Source organism: Oncorhynchus mykiss, chromosome 9 (genome assembly GCF_057628025.1).
Source record: "Oncorhynchus mykiss isolate SJ-2025 chromosome 9, ASM5762802v1, whole genome shotgun sequence".
Classification (NCBI taxonomy): domain Eukaryota; kingdom Metazoa; phylum Chordata; class Actinopteri; order Salmoniformes; family Salmonidae; genus Oncorhynchus; species Oncorhynchus mykiss.
The window spans coordinates 70,351,787-70,367,535 of NC_143030.1; the positions used below are offsets into that span (position 1 = coordinate 70,351,787).

The following is a 15,749-nucleotide window of genomic DNA, read 5'->3' on the forward strand; positions in this document are numbered from 1 at the left end:
CAGCGGTGTTAAAGGCTGGAGTTGAAAGAGCTGACCAGCGGTGTTAAAGGCTGGCGTTGAAAGAGCTGACCAGCGGTGTTAAAGGCTGGCGTTGAAAGAGCTGACCAGCGGTGTTAAAGGCTGGCGTTGAAAGAGCTGGCCAGGGGTGTTAAAGGCTGGTGTTGAAAGAGCTGGCCAGGGGTGGTAAAGGCTGGCGTTGAAAGAGCTGGCCAGGGGTGTTAAAGGCTGGCGTTGAAAGAGCTGGCCAGGGGTGGTAAAGGCTGGAGCTGAAAGAGCTGGCCAGGGGTGGTAAAGGCTTGAGTTGAAAGAGCTGGCCAGGGGTGGTAAAGGCTTGAGTTGAAAGAGCTGGCCAGGGGTGGTAAAGGCTGGCGTTGAAAGAGCTGACCAGCGGTGTTAAAGGCTGGCGTTGAAAGAGCTGACCAGCGGTGTTAAAGGCTGGCGTTGAAAGAGCTGACCAGCGGTGTTAAAGGCTGGCGTTGAAAGAGCTGACCAGCGGTGTTAAAGGCTGGCGTTGAAAGAGCTGGCCAGGGGTGGTAAAGGCTGGAGTTGAAAGAGCTGGCCAGGGGTGTTAGAGGTTAGAGGGCTATTTCACTTGTCATGACTAACCGGTAATGACTAACTGATAATGACTCGGTAATGACCAACCGGTAATGACTAACCAGCAATGAGTAACTGGTAATGACTTACTGGTAATGACATACCAGTAATGACTAACTGGTAATGACTTACTGGTAATGACTTACTGGTAATGACTAACTGGTAACGACTAACCGGTAATGACTAACCGGTAATGACTAACTGGTAATGACTAACTGGTAATGACTAACTGGTAATGACTGCTGTGAGGCTGTGGCGGAGTTCAGAGGAGGCCAGGCAGAGCTTCCAAAGCCCCCCCCTCTCTCTCTCTCTCTCTCTCTCTCTCTGACTCTAACTCTCTCACACACACACACACACACACACACTCTTTAACTATGTCACTCGCTCTCTAACTGTCTCTCTCTAACTCTCTGTCTCTCTCTGTCTCTCTCTCTCTCTGTCTCTCTCTGTCTCTCTGTCTCTGTCTCTCTCTCTCTCTCTCTCTCCCTCTCTCTCTCTCTCTGTCTCTCTCTCTCTCTCTCTCTCTCTCTCTCTCTCTCTCTCTCTCTCTCTGACTCTAACTCTCTCACACACACACACACACACACACACTCTTTAACTATGTCACTCGCTCTCTAACTGTCTCTCTCTAACTCTCTGTCTCTCTCTCTCTCTGTCTCTCTCTGTCTCTCTGTCTCTGTCTCTGTCTCTCTCTCTCTCTCTCTCTCTCTCTCTCTCTCTCTCTCTCTCTCTCTGTCTCTCTCTCTCTCTCTCTCTCTCTGTCTCTCTCTCTCTCTCTCTCTCTCTCTCTCTCTCTCTCTCTCGCTCGCACTCTTTCTAACACTCTCTCTCTTTTTTTCTTCAGCACAGTTTGGATTTGAGATAGGAGTTGATTGCTTAGATGTTGGCCGTATGTGTGTTTGTGTGCACGTGTGTGTGCTCATGCATATGTCTGTCTATGAATCCAGCACGAAGCAATGAGACCAGCATGGACTCCTGGCCAACTGAGAGATCTGTGCTTAGTGTGTGTGTGTCTGTCTGTGTGTGTGTGTCTGTGTCTGTGTCTGTGTGTGTGTGTGTGTGTGTGTGTGTGTGTGTGTGCGTGCGTGTGCGTGTGCATGCATACCGACCCCTCTGGAAGTCATTAGTAAGGGAAGAAAAGCAATACTATTGCCTTCCCCAGTTCCCTTCTCTCATATATTGTGTCCTTTGTCAACTACTGGCCCATCTATGTCATCTACTGACCCATCAATGTCAACTACTGACCCATCTATGTCAACTGCTGACCGATCTATGCCAACTACTGACCTATCTATGCCAACTACTGACCCATCTATGCCAACTACTGACCCATCTATGCCAACTACTGACCCATCTATGTCAAATACTGACCCATCTATGCCAACTACTGACCCTTCTATGCCAACTACTGACCCATCTATGTCAACTACTGACCCTTCTATGCCAACTACTGACCCATCTATGCCAACTACTGACCCATCTATGTCAACTACTGACCCTTCTATGCCAACTACTGACCCATCTATGTCAACTGCGGACCCTTCTATGCCAACTACTGACTCTTCTATGCCAACTACTGACTCTTCTATGCCAACTACTGACCCATCTATGTCAACTACTGACCCTTCTATGCCAACTACTGACCCATCTATGTCAACTGCGGACCCTTCTATGCCAACTACTGACTCTTCTATGCCAACTACTGACCCATCTATGCCAACTACTGACCCTTCTATGCCAACTACTGACCCATCTATGTCAACTACTGACCCTTCTATGCCAACTACTGACCCATCTATGCCAACTACTGACCCATCTATGTCAACTACTGACCCTTCTATGCCAACTACTGACCCATCTATGCCAACTACTGACCCTTCTATGCCAACTACTGACCCATCTATGCCAACTACTGACCCATCTATGCCAACTACTGACCCTTCTATGCCAACTACTGACCCTTGCCATGGAGGGATTTCATTATTCCACTTCCTTAATGATGTCCTTAATCTTCCTCTAACATCAGGCGTTGATGTCTGTGAGAACAGAACAGAACAGTTCATCATTGTTTGTTTTTTACAGAGAACCATTTGGAGACTTAACCCAGTCTAACCCTGCAGACCTACATGTCAATGACTAACTGGCTTAGGTTGCCATATTTAATGGAGTTGTGTGTTATGAAAGTTTTTGCCTCTATTATTGAATGGTTAAAGTTGGTTAAGGTTTTTCTTTGTTTGAGGTCATTTACAAAGGTTAAGTATTCAGCTAAATTCAAGTCTCTTTCCAATGTTCGGTAGCATTCCATCTTTCTCTGACCTTTGAACTCAATCCGCCAATAGTTGATGTACAGTATGCGTTTTTATTATTCACCTGCAGCTGTCAACATTTTGCCATTGGGGCCAGATCACTTGTGTTCATTTCAATCTTGTGCTTTTGGGCCAGTTTTGTTAAGGGGTCACTCTCTGGGTAGACACTGCTGTTCATAAATGCTCTGTCACTCTCTCTCTCTCTCGCTCTCTCTCTCTCTCTCTCTCTCTCTCTCTCTCTCCCACTCTCTCTCTCTCTCGCTCTCTCTCTCTCTCTCTCTCTCTCTCTCTCTCTCTCTCTCTCTCTCTCTCTCTCTCTCCCACTCTCTCTCTCTCTGTCTCTCTTGCTCTCTCTCTGTCTCTCTCTCTGTCTCTCTTGCTCTCTCTCTGTCTCTCTCTCTCTCTCTCTGTCTCTCTTGCTCTCTCTCTCTCTCTCTCTCTCTCTCTCTCTCTCTCTCTCTCTCTCGCTCTCTCTCTCAATTCAATTCAATTCAAGGGGCTTTATTGGCATGGGAAACATGTGTTAACATTGCCAAAGCAAGTGAGGTAGATAATATACAAAAGTGAAATAAACAATACAAATTAACAGTAAACCTTACACATACAGAAATGTCAAAACAATAAAGACATTACAAATGTCATATTATACATATATATATATATATATACACAAGGGAAAATAAATAAGCATAAATATGGGTTGTATTTACAATGGTGTTTGTTCTTCACTGGTTGCCCTTTTCTTGTGGCAACAGGTCACAAATCTTGCTGCTGTGATGGCACACTGTGGAATTTCCCCCACTAGATATGGGAGTTTATCAAAATTGGATTTGTTTTCGAATTCATTGTGGATCTGTTTAATCTGAGGGAAATATGTATCTCTAATATGGTCATACGTTGGACAGGAGGTTAGGAAGTGCAGCTCAGTTTCCACCTCATTTTGTGGGCAGTGTGCACATAGCCTGTCTTCTCTTGAGAGCCATGTCTGTCTACGGCAGCCTTTCTCAATAGCAAGGCTATGCTCACTAAGTCTGTACATAGTCAAAGCTTTCCTTAAGTTTGGGTCAGTCACAGTGGTCAGGTATTCTGCCACTGTGTACTCTCTGTTTGGGGCTCTGTGGGGTGTGTTTGTGTTTGTGAACAGAGCCCCAGGACCAGCTTGCTTAGGGGACTCTTCTCCAGGTTCATCTCTCTGTAGGTGATGGCTTTGTTATGGAAGGTTTGGGAATCGCTTCCTTTTAGGTGGTTGTAGAATTTTACAGGTCTTTTCTGGATTTTGATCATTAGCGGGTATCGGCCTAATTCTGCTCTGCATGCGTTATTTGGTGTTTTACGTTGTACACAGAGGATATATTTGCAGAATTCTGCATGCAGAGTCTCAATTTGGTGTTTGTCCCATTTTGTGAATTATTGATTGGTGAGTGGACCCCAGACCTCACAACCATCTCTCTCTCTCTCACTCGATTATCTCTTAAGTTGTTGCTGACCATGCTCTATTCCCCTATGCTATTGGCTAACTCTGCTATTGGCTAACTCTGCTATTGGCTACTACTGTGATATGTGGTTGTCTTTAGATGAATGCACTAACTGTAAGTCACCCTGGATAATAGCGTCTGCTAAATGACTCATATGTAAAAATGTGAATGGAACTCGGATCTCTCTCCCTGTATCTCCCTAGCAACGCGTCCTCCAGGTGGTTGCCACGTGGATGAGTTCCAGTGTCGCATGGACAGCCTGTGCATCCCCATGCGCTGGCGCTGCGACGGGGACACAGACTGCATGGATCTGAGTGATGAGAACGACTGTGAGGGAGTGACACACATGTGTGACCCAGCCGTCAAGTTCAGCTGCCGGAACTCTGGTGAGTGTGTGGTGGCCTTTTCAGCCCTCAAGTGCAATTGGCTAACCACGCTATCTTCCTGTCTCTTCCTCTTTGCTATTGGCTAACTGAGTGTTTGACCTTTAGTGTTCTAGTCAGATCAGTCAGTTAGGATTCAGGAAGTGTGTTCATGCTCTGGTGTGTGCCATGGTCTTTTCTGTCCTCATGAGATTAGTCAGTGACATGCCGTAAATAATAGCCATGTCTTAGGGCAAGTATTGTCTGGGCGGACACACACACACACACACACACACACACACACACACACACACACACACACACACACACACACACACACACACACACACACACACACACACACACACACACACACACACACACTTAAGAGAGCTTGTTATCTCAAGGGGCTTGCAGTGAAGAATATGACAACCATCTGCTCTCTGAAAACGAGGATGGCAATGTTTGACCCTTGGATCCCTTGGTTGACTCATGCGTGACCCCTGGATACACAGGGGATTAACACGGCCAGCAGCACTCACAAACAGACTGAATCACTGTAGTTATTTAGATTTATTTAATAGCAGCAGTCACAGCATGCCATATCAGCCATCACAAACCATCTCAAGGGCACATCTATGTTTCTCTATTAAGAGTTGAACTTACCAGATTGTTGTCTCTTTTCATGTTGTCATGGTGTTTCATTGTCCCTCAGCCTGTTGTATCAATAAGGCCTGGGTGTGATGTTGTTTGGTTATCTCCTCAGCCTGTTGTATCAATAAGGCCTAGATGTGATGTTGTCTGGTTATCTCCTCAGCCTGGAGTATTTGTAAGGCCTAGATGTGATGTTGTCTGGTTATCTCCTCAGCCTGTTGTATCAATAAGGCCTAGCTGTGATGTTGTCTGGTTCTCCTCAGCCTGGAGTATTTGTAAGGCCTAGATGTGATGTTGTCTGGTTATCTCCTCAGCCTGTTGTATATGTAAGGCCTAGATGTGATGTTGTCTGGTTATCTCCTCAGCCTGTTGTATATGTAAGGCCTAGGTGTGATGTTGTCTGGTTATCTCCTCAGCCTGTTGTATATGTAAGGCCTAGGTGTGGTGTTGTCTGGGTATCCACTCAGTCTGTTGTATATGTAAGACTTGACTTCTGTCCCCAGCTCGGTGTATCAGTAAGGCCTGGGTATGTGATGTTGTCTGGTTATCTCCTCAGCCTGGAGTATTTGTAAGGCCTAGATGTGATGTTGTCTGGTTATCTCCTCAGTCTGTTGTATATGTAAGGCCTAGGTGTGATGTTGTCTGGTTATCTCCTCAGCCTGTTGTATATGTAAGGCCTAGATGTGATGTTTTCTGGTTATCTCCTCAGCCTGTTGTATATGTAAGGCCTTGGTGTGATGTTGTCTGGTTATCTCCTCAGCCTGTTGTATATGTAAGGCCTAGGTGTGATGTTGGTTGGTTATCTCCTCAGCCTGTTGTATATGTAAGGCCTAGATGTGATGTTGTCTGGTTATCTCCTCAGCCTGTTGTATATGTAAGGCCTAGGTGTGATGTTGTCTGGGTATCCACTCAGTCTGTTGTATTCGTAAGACGTGACTTCTGTCCCCAGCTCGGTGTATCAGTAAGGCCTGGGTATGTGATGGTGACAGTGACTGTGAGGACAGTTCTGATGAGGACAACTGTGAGGCGTTGGTATGTAAACTGTCCCACCACGTCTGTGCCACCAACGCTTCTGTCTGTCTGCCCGCTGAGAAGCTGTGTGACGGCACTGACGACTGCCCTGATGGTTCCGACGAGAAACTCTGTGGTAAGAATACACTGTCTCACACTTTCACTTACTCACTCTCCCTACCCATAACCCTACCACCTCAGTCAAGGTAGGAATTGCATCTAACGTCTCATCTAATTGATTACCCCCCCCCCCCCCTCTCTCTCGCTCTCTATTTCTCTACCCTTCACAGACCTGTGCTCCATAGACAACGGCGGCTGTAGCCACAACTGCTCCATCATCCCTGGGGAAGGCTTCATGTGTTCCTGCCCCCTGGGCATGGAGCTGGGTGCCGACAACAAGACCTGCAACATCATGAACCTCTGTGCCAAGCACCTCAAGTGCAGCCAGAAGTGTGAGCAGGAGAAGAGCAGTGTCAAGTGTTCTTGCTACGAGGGCTGGGAGCTGGAGACAGATATGGAGAGCTGCAAGAGCACTGGTGAGAAGGGGAGAGGAGGAAGAATGGTAGAAGAGGAAGAATGGGAGAGGAGGAAGAATGGGAGAGGAGGAAGAATGGTAGAAGAGGCAGAATGGGAGAGGAGGAAGAATGGTAGAAGAGGAAGAATGGGAGAGGAGGTAGAATGGTAGAAGAGGAAGAATGGGAGAGGAGGAAGAATAGGAGAGGAGGAAGAATGGGAGGGGGGTAAGGTAATGGGTAGGGTAGGGATCAGGTGATGGGGGGTTTGGGGAGAGGAGAGAAGAGAAGAGAAGGGGAGAGGGGAGGAGGGAAACAGAGAGGGAAACAGGGTCAGGTAGTGGAGAAATAGAAAAGAGATGGTTTGGGACACATCAGATGGAGAAAATAATGATTGAATGTGTGGTGTAGAGAAGTTCTGCTAAATATTGCTCTTTGGCTAAGCTACAGTATTACTCAGAAGTACTACCCGGTCTCTCAGTGATTATGATTGGGCCCTGAGTGTTTCCTGTCTCACTATACATCCTGACCTAGAAGAACGTCTCCCCTCAGATCCTTTCAAGCCGTTCATCATCTTCTCCAACCGCCATGAGATCCGTCGTATTGACCTCCACAAGGGAGAGTTCAGCGTGTTGGTGCCTAACCTGAGGAACACCATCGCTCTGGACTTCCACCTCAGCCAGAACACCCTCTACTGGACTGACGTGGTGGAGGACAAGATCTATCGCGGGAAACTGTCCGACAATGGAGGTGAGGCAGTCTCCATTTTATCCAGCTTTTAACACTCACATAGCAGTCAATACAAACTGACATCCATGTCAATACAACACATTAATGGAGAGAGAAAACATAAAGAAATGTCCTGCGTTCTTAAAGATCTAATAAGAAGATAACTACTGTGACTTATTATTAAAGAAATTAAAAGGATAATGGTAGAAGATTGTTCTGGCTGTGTCAAAAGCTCTATCTTCTGTTTTAGGAGGGAGGTGAGGGTTGGGAGGAGGTGAGGTTTAGGTGGAGATGAGGGTTGGGAGGAGGTGAGGGTTGGGAGGGAGGTGAGGATTAGGAAGAGGTGAGGGTTAGGAAGAGGTGAGGGTTAGGAGGGAGGTGAGGGTTGGGAGGGAGGTGAGGGTTGGGAGGGAGGGAGGTGAGGGTTAGGAGGGAGGTGAGGGTTAGGAGGGAGGTGATGTTAGGAGGGATGTGAGGGTTAGGAAGAGGTGAGGGTTAGGAAGAGGTGAGGGTTAGGAGGGAGTTGAGGGTTAAGAAGAGAGGTGATGTTAGGAGGGGGGTGAGGGTTAGGAAGAGGTGAGGGTTAGGAAGAGGTGAGGGTTAGGGGGGAGTTGAGGGTTAAGAAGAGGTGAGTGTTAGGGAGGAGAGGTGAGGTGAGGGTTAGGAGGGAGGTGAGGGTTAGGAAGAGGTTAGGGTTAGGAAGAGGTGAGGGTTAGGAAGAGGTAAGGGTTAGGAGAGGTGAGGGTTAAGAGGGAGGTGAGGGTTTGGAGGGAGGTGAGGGTTTGGAGGGAGGTGAGGGTTAGGGGGAGGAGAGGGTTAGGAAGATTTGAGAGTTAGGAGGGAGGTAAGGGTTAGGAAGAGGTAAGGGTTAGGAGGGAGGAGAGGGTTGTGAGGGAGGAGAGGGTTGGGAGGGAGGTGATGGTTAGGAACGAGATGAGGGTTAGGAGGGAGGTGATGTTAGGAGGGAGGTGAGGGTTAGGAAGAGGTGAGGGTTAGGAGGGAGGTGGGGGTTAGGCAGAGGTGAGGGTTAGGAGGGAGTTGAGGGTTAGGAAGAGGTGAGTGTTAGGAAGATGAGGGTTAGGAGAGGTGAGGTGAGGGTTAGAAGGGAGGTGAGGGTTAGGAAGAAGTGGGGGTTAGGAAGAGGTGAGGGTTAGGAGAGGTGAGGGTTAAGAGGGAGGTGAGGGTTAGGGGGAAGGAGAGGGTTGGAAGAGGTGAGGGTTAGGAAGAGGTGAGGGTTAGGAAGGAGGAGAGGGTTAGGAAGATTTGAGGGTTAGCAGGGAGGTGAGGGTTAGGAAGAGGTAAGGTTTAGGAGCGAGGTGAGGTTTAGGAGCGAGGTGAGGGTTAGGAGGGAGGAGAGGGTTTGGAAGAGGTGAGGGTTAGGAGAGGTGAGGGTTAGGGTTAGGAAGGAGGAGAGGGTTAGGAAGAGGTGAGGGTTAGGAGGGAGGTTTGGAATAGGAGAGGTCAGGGTTAGGAAGGAGGAGAGGGTTAGGAAGAGGTGAGGGTTAGGAGGGAGGATTGGGTTAGGAGAGGTGAGGTGAGGGTTAGGAAGGAGGAGAGGGTTAGGAGAGGTGAGGGTTAGGAGGGAGGTTTGGGTTAGGAGAGGTGAGGAGAGGGTTAGGAAGGAGGAGAGGGTTAGGAGAGGTGAGGGTTAGGAGGGAGGTTTGGGTTAGGAGAGGTGAGGTGAGGCTTAGGAGGGAGGTTTAGGTTAGGAGGAGTTGAGGGTTAGGAGGGAAGTGATGGTTTAAGCATCTCTTTATATTTTGGGTGATTCTGTGTCTTTTCTAGTGTATGTTTTTTTATTCTATTATGCTGCAGCCAATTTCCCCTTTCTGGGACAATAACACTCTATGACTACTTTATGACATATCACAAAGAGACAAGGGTAGTGGCAGAATATATTCTGGAAACCCCATCACTAGCATGGCCAAAGCTCTACTTGTCTGCCTGGTTTTGCATCAGCCAACATAGAACATAGAACAACAACATTGATGTATATGCTGATTCGGTGAGCGAGTTTATTAGCAAGTGCATCGGTGACGTTGTTCCCACGGCTACTATTAAAACCTTCCCCAACCAGAAACCGTGGATTGATGGCAGCATTCGAGCAAAACTGAAAGCGTGAACCACTACTTTTAATCAGTGCAAGGCGACTTGAAACATGACCGAATACAAACAGTGTAGCTATTCCCTCCGCAAGGCAATCAAACAAGCTAAGCTTCAGTATAGAGACAAAGTAGAGTTGCAATTCAACGGCTTAGACACGCAGGGTCTACAGTTAATCACGGACTACAAAAAAAACCAGCCCCGTCACGAACCCCGATGTCTTGCTCCCAGAGAAACTAAACAACTTCTTTGCTCGCTTTGAGGACAATACAGTGCCACCGACACGGCCCGCTACCAAAACCTGCAGGTTCTCCTTCACCGCAGCCAACGTGAGTAAAACATTTAAACGTGTTAAACCTCGCAAGGCTGACGGCCCAGACGGCATCCCTAGCCACGTCCTCAGAGCATGCGCAGACCAGCTGGCTGGTGTGTTTACAGACATATTCAATCAATCCCTATCCCAGTCTGATCTTCCCACATGCTTCAAGAGGGCCACCATTGTTCCTGTTCCTAAGAAAGCTAAGTTAACTGAGCTAATCGACTATCGACTCACTTCCGTCATCATGAAGTGCTTTGAGACTAGTCAAGGATCATATCACCTAAACCTTACCTGACACCCTAGACCCACTCCAATTTGCTTACCGCCCCAATAGGTCCACAGATGGCGCAATCGCAATCCCACTGCACACTGCCCTAACCCATCTGGACAAGAGGAATACCTACAGTATGTAAGAATGCTGTTCATCGACTACACCTCAGCATTTAACACCATAGTACCCTCTAAACTCGTCATTAAGCTTGAGACCCTGGGTCTCGACCCCGCCCTGTGCAACTGGGTCCTGGATTTCCTGACGGGCCACCCCCAGGTGGTGAGGGTAGGAAACAACATCTCCACCCCGCTGATCCTCAACACAGGGGCCCCACAAGGGTGCGTTCTCAGCCCTGTGCTCCCTGTTCACCCATGACTGCGTGGCCATGCACGCTTCCAACTCAATCATTAAGTTTGCAGACGACACTACAGTGGTAGGCTTGATTACCAACAACAACAAGACGGCCTACAAGGAGGAGGTGAGGGCCCTCGGAGTGTGGTGTCAAGAAAATAACCTCACACTCAACGTCAACAAAACAAAGGAGATGATCGTGGACTTCAGGAAACAGCAGAGGTAGCGCGCCCCTATCCACATCGACAGGACAATAGTGGAGAAGGTGGAAAGATGTAAGTTCCTCGATGTACACATCACGGACAAACTGAATTGGCCCACCCACACAGACAGCGTGGTGAAGAAGGTGCAACAGTGCCTCTTCAACCTCAGGAGGCTGAAGAAATTTGGCTTGTCACCAAAAACACTTACAAACTTTTACAGATGCACAATCGAGAGCATCCTGTCGGGCTGTATCACCACCTGTTACGGCAATTGTTCCGCCCACAACCGTAAGGCTCTCCAGAGGGTAATGAGGTCTGCACAACGTATCACCGGGGGAAACTACCTGCCCTCCAGGACACCTACACCACCCAATGTCACAGGAAGGCCATAAAAATAATCAAGGACAACAACCACCCGAGCCACTTCCTGTTCACACACACACACACACACACACACACACACACACACACACACACACAGACACACACTGTGGGGTAGCTAGGGGACACTACACTACACACCCTGTTCCCACCCCTCCTAAAAACAACCCTCCTACGAGACATTGCGTCCAAGCCATACATCAGTCCATGCTGCTTCTGACTGAAGACGATTCAGCAATTCAGCAGCTTCTAAACTGTGGTGCAAACATGGTCACTGTGTACTGCCAACAACAAACAAAAGAGCCAACTGTGGATTCCGCAGTATAACAACAACCAAGCTGTGAGAGGCCCTCTCCCTCTAATGCTCTAATGACTGTTGGAAGGCCATGTGAAGGACTCCACAGTATCATCAGCTGTACACCATTACTGCTTAGCTTTCATTGAGGTCCCAGGCTTTACTGGGAACAGAGGGATAGCTGCACAAGTGCACATGGGGAGATGGAGGTGTGTGTGTGCGCACGCGCGCGCGCGTGTGTGTGTGTGTGTGTGTGTTTGTGTTTAACTATTATTGATGGGACCAGAAGTCAGTTAAGGTTAGAATTAATGTTAGGGTTAGTTTTAGGGTTAAGGTTAGGGATAATAGGATTTTGAATGGGACTGAATTGTGTGTCCCCACAAGGTTAGTTGTACAAGACTGTGTGTGTGTGCCCATGTGTGTGTGTGCACCTGTGCATGTATGCATATCTCTGTGTGTGTTACCTCTGCAGTGTGGCCCCTCATCCCAGCCAACCTCCCACTAGAAGTCCCCAACTACAAACTCTCCACTAGAAGTCCCCAACTAGAAACCTTCCACTAGAAGTCCCCAACTAAAAGCTTTCCGCTAGAAGTCCCCAACTAGAAACTTTCCGCTAGAAGTCCCCAACTAGAAACCTTCCACTAGAAGTCCCCAACTAGAAACCTTCCACTAGAAGTCCCCAACTAAAAGCTTTCCGCTAGAAGTCCCCAACTAGAAACTTTCCGCTAGAAGTCCCCAACTAGAAACCTTCCACTAGAATTCCCCAACTAGAAACTTTCCGCTAGAAGTCTCCAACTAGAAGCTTTCCGCTAGAAGTCCCCAACTAGAAGCTTTCCGCTAGAAGTCCCCAACTAGAAACTTTCCGCTAGAAGTCTCCAACTAGAAGCTTTCCGCTAGAAGTCCCCAACTAGAAACTTTCCGCTAGAAGTCCCCAACTAGAAGCTTTCCGCTAGAAGTCCCCAACTAGAAGCTTTCCGCTAGAAGTCCCCAACTAGAAACTTTCCACTAGAAGTCCCCAACTAGAAGCTTTCCGCTAGAAGTCCCCAACTAGAAACCTTCCGCTAGAAGTCCCCAACTAGAAACCTTCCACTAGAAGTCCCCAACTAGAAACTTTCCGCTAGAAGTCTCCAACTAGAAGCTTTCCGCTAGAAGTCCCCAACTAGAAACTTCCCGCTAGAAGTCCCCAACTAGAAACTTTCCGCTAGAAGACCCCAACTAGAAACCTTCCACTAGAAGTCCCCAACTAGAAACTTTCCGCTAGAAGTCCCCAACTAGAAACTTTCCACTAGAAGTCCCCAACTAGAAGCTTTCCGCTAGAAGTCCCCAACTAGAAGCTTTCCGCTAGAAGTCCCCAACTAGAAACTTTCCACTAGAAGTCCCCAACTAGAAGCTTTCCGCTAGAAGTCCCCAACCAGAAACTTTCCGCTAGAAGTCCCCAACTAGAAACTTTCCGCTAGAAGTCCCCAACTAGAAACCTTCCACTAGAATTCCCCAACTAGAAACTTTCCGCTAGAAGTCTCCAACTAGAAGCTTTCCGCTAGAAGTCCCCAACTAGAAACCTTCCGCTAGAAGTCCCCAACTAGAAACTTTCCGCTAGAAGTCTCCAACTAGAAGCTTTCCGCTAGAAGTCCCCAACTAGAAACTTTCCGCTAGAAGTCTCCAACTAGAAGCTTTCCGCTAGAAGTCCCCAACTAGAAACTTTCCGCTAGAAGTCCCCAACTAGAAGCTTTCCGCTAGAAGTCCCCAACTAGAAGCTTTCCGCTAGAAGTCCCCAACTAGAAACTTTCCACTAGAAGTCCCCAACTAGAAGCTTTCCGCTAGAAGTCCCCAACTAGAAACCTTCCGCTAGAAGTCCCCAACTAGAAACCTTCCACTAGAAGTCCCCAACTAGAAACTTTCCGCTAGAAGTCTCCAACTAGAAGCTTTCCGCTAGAAGTCCCCAACTAGAAACTTCCCGCTAGAAGTCCCCAACTAGAAACTTTCCGCTAGAAGACCCCAACTAGAAACCTTCCACTAGAAGTCCCCAACTAGAAACTTTCCGCTAGAAGTCCCCAACTAGAAACTTTCCACTAGAAGTCCCCAACTAGAAGCTTTCCGCTAGAAGTCCCCAACTAGAAGCTTTCCGCTAGAAGTCCCCAACTAGAAACTTTCCACTAGAAGTCCCCAACTAGAAGCTTTCCGCTAGAAGTCCCCAACTAGAAACTTTCCACTAGAAGTCCCCAACTAAAAGCTTTCCGCTAGAAGTCCCCAACTAGAAACTTTCCGCTAGAAGTCCCCAACTAGAAACTTTCCACTAGAAGTCCCCAACTAGAAGCTTTCCGCTAGAAGTCCCCAACTAGAAACTTTCCACTAGAAGTCCCCAACTAGAAACTTTCCGCTAGAAGTCCCCAACTAAAAGCTTTCCGCTAGAAGTCTCCAACTAGAAGCTTTCCGCTAGAAGTCCCCAACTAGAAACTTTCCGCTAGAAGTCCCCAACTAGAAGCTTTCCACTAGAAGTCCCCAACTAGAAACTTTCCGCTAGAAGTCTCCAACTAGAAGCTTTCCGCTAGAAGTCCCCAACTAGAAACTTTCCGGTAGAAGTCTCCAACTAGAAGCTTTCCGCTAGAAGTCCCCAACTAGAAACTTTCCGCTAGAAGTCCCCAACTAGAAGCTTTCCGCTAGAAGTCCCCAACTAGAAGCTTTCCGCTAGAAGTCCCCAACTAGAAACTTTCCACTAGAAGTCCCCAACTAGAAGCTTTCCGCTAGAAGTCCCCAACTAGAAACCTTCCGCTAGAAGTCCCCAACTAGAAACCTTCCACTAGAAGTCCCCAACTAGAAACTTTCCGCTAGAAGTCTCCAACTAGAAGCTTTCCGCTAGAAGTCCCCAACTAGAAACTTCCCGCTAGAAGTCCCCAACTAGAAACTTTCCGCTAGAAGACCCCAACTAGAAACCTTCCACTAGAAGTCCCCAACTAGAAACTTTCCGCTAGAAGTCCCCAACTAGAAACTTTCCACTAGAAGTCCCCAACTAGAAGCTTTCCGCTAGAAGTCCCCAACTAGAAGCTTTCCGCTAGAAGTCCCCAACTAGAAACTTTCCACTAGAAGTCCCCAACTAGAAGCTTTCCGCTAGAAGTCCCCAACTAGAAACTTTCCACTAGAAGTCCCCAACTAAAAGCTTTCCGCTAGAAGTCCCCAACTAGAAGCTTTCCGCTAGAAGTCCCCAACTAGAAACTTTCCACTAGAAGTCCCCAACTAGAAGCTTTCCGCTAGAAGTCCCCAACTAGAAACTTTCCACTAGAAGTCCCCAACTAGAAACTTTCCGCTAGAAGTCCCCAACTAAAAGCTTTCCGCTAGAAGTCTCCAACTAGAAGCTTTCCGCTAGAAGTCCCCAACTAGAAACTTTCCGCTAGAAGTCCCCAACTAGAAGCTTTCCACTAGAAGTCCCCAACTAGAAACTTCCCGCTAGAAGTCCCCAACTAGAAACTTTCCGCTAGAAGTCCCCAACTAGAAACCTTCCGCTAGAAGTCCCCAACTAGAAACCTTCCACTAGAAGTCCCCAACTAGAAACCTTCCACTAGAAGTCCCCAACTAGAAACTTTCCGCTAGAAGTCCCCAACTAAAAGCTTTCCGCTAGAAGTCTCCAACTAGAAGCTTTCCGCTAGAAGTCCCCAACTAGAAACTTTGCGCTAGAAGTCCCCAACTAGAAGCTTTCCGCTAGAAGTCCCCAACTAGAAACTTTCCGCTAGAAGTCTCCAACTAGAAGCTTTCCGCTAGAAGTCCCCAACTAGAAACTTTCCGGTAGAAGTCTCCAACTAGAAGCTTTCCGCTAGAAGTCCCCAACTAGAAACTTTCCGCTAGAAGTCCCCAACTAGAAGCTTTCCGCTAGAAGTCCCCAACTAGAAGCTTTCCGCTAGAAGTCCCCAACTAGAAACTTTCCACTAGAAGTCCCCAACTAGAAGCTTTCCGCTAGAAGTCCCCAACTAGAAACCTTCCGCTAGAAGTCCCCAACTAGAAACCTTCCACTAGAAGTCCCCAACTAGAAACTTTCCGCTAGAAGTCTCCAACTAGAAGCTTTCCGCTAGAAGTCCCCAACTAGAAACTTCCCGCTAGAAGTCCCCAACTAGAAACTTTCCGCTAGAAGACCCCAACTAGAAACCTTCCACTAGAAGTCCCCAACTAGAAACTTTCCGCTAGAAGTCCC

General features: G+C 47.8%; 1 protein-coding gene across 3 annotated transcripts in view; it reads left to right on the top strand.

The window, feature by feature from the left end:
• Positions 1–15,749, top strand: part of LOC110531237 (low-density lipoprotein receptor-related protein 1) — a 247,203-nt gene that overhangs the window by 125,560 nt on the left and 105,894 nt on the right. For all 3 annotated transcript variants that reach the window (XM_036988705.2, XM_036988706.2, XM_090185209.1), the window contains exons 22-25: positions 4,582–4,764; positions 6,344–6,541; positions 6,696–6,941; positions 7,470–7,667. In XM_036988705.2, the coding sequence (XP_036844600.2) occupies positions 4,582–4,764; positions 6,344–6,541; positions 6,696–6,941; positions 7,470–7,667 (825 nt within the window). The remainder of the gene's footprint in view (positions 1–4,581; positions 4,765–6,343; positions 6,542–6,695; positions 6,942–7,469; positions 7,668–15,749) is intronic.